The sequence below is a fragment of the Poecilia latipinna genome, unplaced genomic scaffold (assembly GCF_001443285.1).
Source record: "Poecilia latipinna isolate Pla-1442-1.1 unplaced genomic scaffold, P_latipinna-1.0 Scaffold1015, whole genome shotgun sequence".
In the NCBI taxonomy this organism is placed as follows: domain Eukaryota; kingdom Metazoa; phylum Chordata; class Actinopteri; order Cyprinodontiformes; family Poeciliidae; genus Poecilia; species Poecilia latipinna.
The window spans coordinates 9,820-14,749 of record NW_015113631.1 but is presented as its reverse complement, the minus strand read 5'-3'; the positions used below and the strand labels follow the sequence as shown (position 1 = coordinate 14,749).

At 38.8% G+C, this 4,930-nt stretch overlaps 1 protein-coding gene across 3 annotated transcripts in view; it reads right to left on the bottom strand.

Moving 5' to 3' along the window:
• Nucleotides 1-1,953, bottom strand: part of LOC106958774 (kazrin-like) — a 55,161-nt gene extending 53,208 nt beyond the window's left edge. Inside the window, exon 1 of one of the 3 annotated variants that reach the window (XM_015050859.1) lies at nt 1,815-1,953. In XM_015050859.1, coding sequence (XP_014906345.1) covers nt 1,815-1,851 — 37 coding nt within the window. In that variant the 5' untranslated portion in view covers nt 1,852-1,953. The remainder of the gene's footprint in view (nt 1-1,814) is intronic. The other 2 variants (XM_015050858.1, XM_015050860.1) reach the window with 2 other exon arrangements.
• Nucleotides 1,954-4,930: the final 2,977 nt, after the last annotated feature.

The window sequence follows — 4,930 nt, the reverse complement described above, 5'->3', positions numbered from 1 at the left end:
TTTTTTATAATATATATGTATTTTTTTATATATATATATATATATATATATATATATATATATATATATATATATATATATATATATATATATATTCTATCAAAAATCTTAAACAGAAATAGCTTGGAACTTCTGTGGAGCACACATTCAGGAAAAAAAAAAAAGCGAATATGCAGAACTCGAGGCAAAGTTTACTTTTAATCCCCCCGTGGTATTTTTAGTAACATCTTAGCTTTTTTTACAAGTAAGAACGGTTTCTGGGCCCTCCTAGGATTGCAGCAACAACAAACAGCCAAACAGATCCTTTGAGCAGGATTCTAATGAGGACTAGATCCCCACGGGCTGCCTAGGTGACAGTGGAGATCTGCGCTGCAGCTGACAGAGGCGCAGGCAACAACGTTTGAGAGACAGTTCTGCGGCGGCGCGTAAGGAGGCAGGAGCAGAGTGCTTTAGTGTTAAAAACACTGGACAGATCAAAACAGACCACTAGTGTGAGTGTATTTTGTCAAAGTGACGCAAGACCAGTCTGACCGCCCTGCCAGATCAAAGTCACACGGATAAATACGGCCTTCAAAAGTTTAAGCCGTGCTCCATTAGATGGTTTCTAATTGTGCGAGCCAGAGAACACGCGACACCACCGTAGCAAATTAGATGAACCTTGAATCAAAATGACATCCTTACGTTCAACTTGTGAAATTAAAGCAAATGTAAAGACGAATGCCAACAGCAGCTGCAGTTTTTAACGTTAATAAAACTTTCCTCATGTGATCTACATGCATTTAAAATACAATATAAGGCACTGAGAGTGACTGTGACAATTAAACGGAGGCGAAAAGATGGAAGCCTGCTGCCTTCATGCCCCAGACTCATCCAACGCAGTGGAATCATAGCTCTGTATCAGCAAACCTGTACAAGGCTAATCCGGCGTTGCAGCTCGAGTGTGTGATGCAGCGATTTACAGATGGTGTGTGTGGGCAGCTAGCAGAGGATTTAAAGCAGAAACTCACACAGAGACTACCTCTGTGCAATGTGTATTTGAAGCACATCTTGTCTCACCATTAACATGATGTGGACAATTTCCAGTCCGAACGAGTTACTGGACTTCTGTGGTTCCTCCCCGCCTGACGGCTATGATTAAAAATTAGGACAAAAAGCAATGCCAACTTATTTTTCCTCCGCAAGGGTTTTGATATGCCCTGCTAACTTTGACTTCACTTTTTCTCTCCTTCCACAAAGCTGCATTGATTTTGGAAAGCTCACATGGCAGAGAGAGAGAAAGAGATAGAGATATTTGTGAGTTTTGAAAGACCAGAGGCAACAAAGACAGTACCTCGTTTTTCAGGTTTTTATCAGAACTGTTTTGAGAAAAAAAAAAAAAAAAAGATTTCAAATGTATTCACAGAAAAATCTAGCTGCTAATTTGTGCTGTAGTCAAAATTGCATATATTTGCAGTCCAGTAATTTATGCAAACGTGTGCCAGAGAAAACCTAGGTGTGAACAGGGGATGCAGAAGTCAGTGCTGTTATTAGGATACAAAGAAAAGTCAGGAGCATCTGCTGCACAATCTGCAGTGCAAAAAGCAGCTTTATTCCATCATGTCTGTCTAACTTGAGTAATAGATTGATCAATATCATTTATGCAGATAAAACCATAGAGCATTGCTATGGGATAGCGATATTATTGATCAATACATATTGATCAGGTTGCCCATTGGTTGTGCAATTCCAGCTGCATGACCTGAACACAAAGAGCAGCTCAGACTTATAGTATTTAATTCAACCTGCTTCGGTTTGTCATCAAATGTGAGTTGTACCTTTGTCCAATGACGCATCAGGAGAGTTGAAGTCCATGAGGCTGCTGATTTCAGTCTTGTAGCAGAGGTCCGTGGTTGGGGGTTTCTGCTTGTGTTGAGGCGACGGATCTGTGCAAACACACACAACAACAATAAGCGTTAGTGTGATTTTTGACAAAAGGGGAATTTAGAAGTTAAAATAAAGAGAGGCTGGCATCTGATGCCAGCCCTAAAAGTGAGAAGCCAAGTAACACAGAGTCATCATGAATTAAAAAAAAAAAAAAAAAAAGAAATTCTGCAAGGAACAAAAATAAGTCTAGCGTTATTAATACTACCACCACACCAGTCAACTCCACAAACTCGCCTTCAGTGCTCACATAATTCATTATTTCTCTTCGCTTCGAATGCTACACGGCTGACCGTTCATAGGGAGAACCTGAACGCCTCGGCCAAAGCGAAATCATCCAAGCTTTTACAGTCAAAGCCAATCGAATACAGAAGGTAAAGACGTAAATGAACATCAGTGTTCTTTAGAACCGGAGCATGATTTAATTTCTGGTGACATTCAGAGCTTCCTGACAGCGTTACTGGTTTCCATCAGTGGAGTATGCTGAATGCATATTGAATGGATTCCGTCAGATCAGCTCACGTTAAAGTGCAGCTCAGGCACTTAGACGTGCAATCAGCTTTTGTAACAGCTGCCTTTTGTAGAGAATAACCTCTTTGTAAGTCAAACTAGGTAGAAAATGCAACATTTTAAACAATAAAATAAATAAATAAAATAAAACCGAATCGCCTTCAGTTCAGCCTCTGCTCCTCATTGAGGTTCTCCTGCTCCTTTCTACCATCGTTCCACCACCCACCTACTAAAATGCTTTTTACTGGTTGAATTACTTGCAGTAATTGAGCACAGATGTGTCGTGGAGCTCAAATTCAAGGGTTCCTTTGCCGTCACTACAACAACATTAGACAGTTCACCATTTAAATTGGCTTATGGGGCTACAAATACAAATCTGGCAGTCTGATAAAGTAATTGTAACCAGAATGAGACTTTTTTTTGTGTGTGTGTGTGTGTGTGTGTGTGTAAATATGTAATTTCTGTTACTGGCCTTTGACCAGCTAAACCCATCTGTCAGTTTTTTTTGTTTTTGTTTTTTTTTTCCTTGAATTATGTTAAAATTCACTCTGCATACGTTTCGGCAGGTTTCAGGCTGCTGCAGCTGCCTGCTGGCCTCATGAAAAATATTTTATCTTCCTTGCATTGAGCCCTTGACAAGCCCTCACAGACGTTTAGAGACTCGAGGGAAAGTTGAAGAGCGTAGTGGAATAAATTCAGAGGAATGGGAAATACACGGCGACTGCTGATTAATAAAGGAGAGGAGAAGCTGGTACAGAGGGAAAATTAGGAGGATATGCAAAAGAGCCAGCTTAGGCTGGGAATGACATTTTTATTTACTGAATTATGCAAACACTGTACACTGATTTAAGACTAAATCTCTGCAGCACCTTTGCGTCTCTAAATGACTTTTCAAAACGTGCATCCCTGCTTTGTGATTTTTACAAATTCAACAAAACTCTGCAGATGTACAGAACGAAAAGGATAAGCGTTGCCAGAAAAAAAAAAGATATAATATTTCTTCTTATTGCTTCAATCTTTGCATTTAATGAGTATTCCTCAATAATACCACTACCCCTGAACTTGCAGCAGTGATCTTTTGAAATCCCTTAGGAAGTCAAGTGAGGTTTGACCGTCTCTTTCAGCTCAGCAAACTCAAGTCAGACAAAGGCTCTCTGCGAAGCTAATAATGCTGAAGAGCTGCAGAAGAAAAAAAAAACTGAATAATGTCAGACATTTTGCTGGACTGGTTCTCTGCGAGAGGCGCTGCACCTTGAAGGATATTGATGCTTTCCAAAAACCTTTATTAGTTTGCACTGGATAAATCATGTTTGGGGATGATCTGTTAAAGATTACAGATAAGCGCATCATTTCCTCTGTCTGCGTTCAGCTCGTTTCTGTCCGTTCCTCCTCATAAGCCAACAATATTGTTTTTCATGAAGCCAAAGAATTCTCCAGAGTGACCTCAGTGCAAGAACGGATCTGCTAGGCGAGGTTAAACAGTCATGGAAAATAAAGAAATAAATCAATTGCACACAGACTCCATCAATTCTTGAAGATGCAATTTGATGAATAATTTGATCTTTACCAGGACCTACATTTGTTTCAAACTCAACACAAATGAAAATGAATGTCTCCCTAATATGTACAAGATGGAAATTATGTAAAAAAAGTAGAATTTCAGGTGTCTTTTTTATTACTGTGCTGCATAAATAAGAAAATATACTCTTCCGCAAAAACTCTGCTCCTAATCTTTGTGGTTCCTGGTCCGTCTGTAAACGTATGTCAGCTACAAACCTGAGCTTTTTTTTTTTTTTTTTACTGTGCACCAAAGCCGTTTTGCACAACATTTCGGTTTTCTTTACAATATGAGGGATTTTCACCCTTCGCAATTTATTACTGGGAAAGCGACACTTCAAGTCTCTGTCTGACATTTTCAGCAAGTTCATAAAACAGGAGAAACATTTTCTGCACAAAATCGACTAAAACACCGAAACATTTGATGAACGCAATTATTAAGAGGTCAAACCATATCATGGGTATCTTCTTATGCTCAGATTCGTAGACGATCGTTTGGCATGAAGGACACAGCTGAGGGCACAAAAGCTTTACTCACCAGCAGGTAGGTTTGAGCAGAAATTAAACTAGTTTTGAAAAAAGAGATAAATTAAATTTAACTGTGAAACTATAGTTTTAAATGGGATCAGCTCATATCTGTTTGCAAGCAAAACCCTTTTTGAAAATGAAAGCAGAGTTTTGGGTGAGAGCAGCATCGCAAATGAAGTAATCTTAATCTCATAATCTGCCCTCAGAATTTCAACTGAAAAACTAATTTTCCTTTCCTAACCAAGCATTTCTAAGTTACTGAGCTTTAAAGAGGATACATTTAATTGATTTTAAAAGCTTAAATTTGAGACTTGATATAGTCAAATATCTCTGAAATCACATGGGGACAAAAAAAAAAAAAAAGAAATCTTAACTGCACCATCTTTGATTTACAAGACATGTAGAAACCACAGTG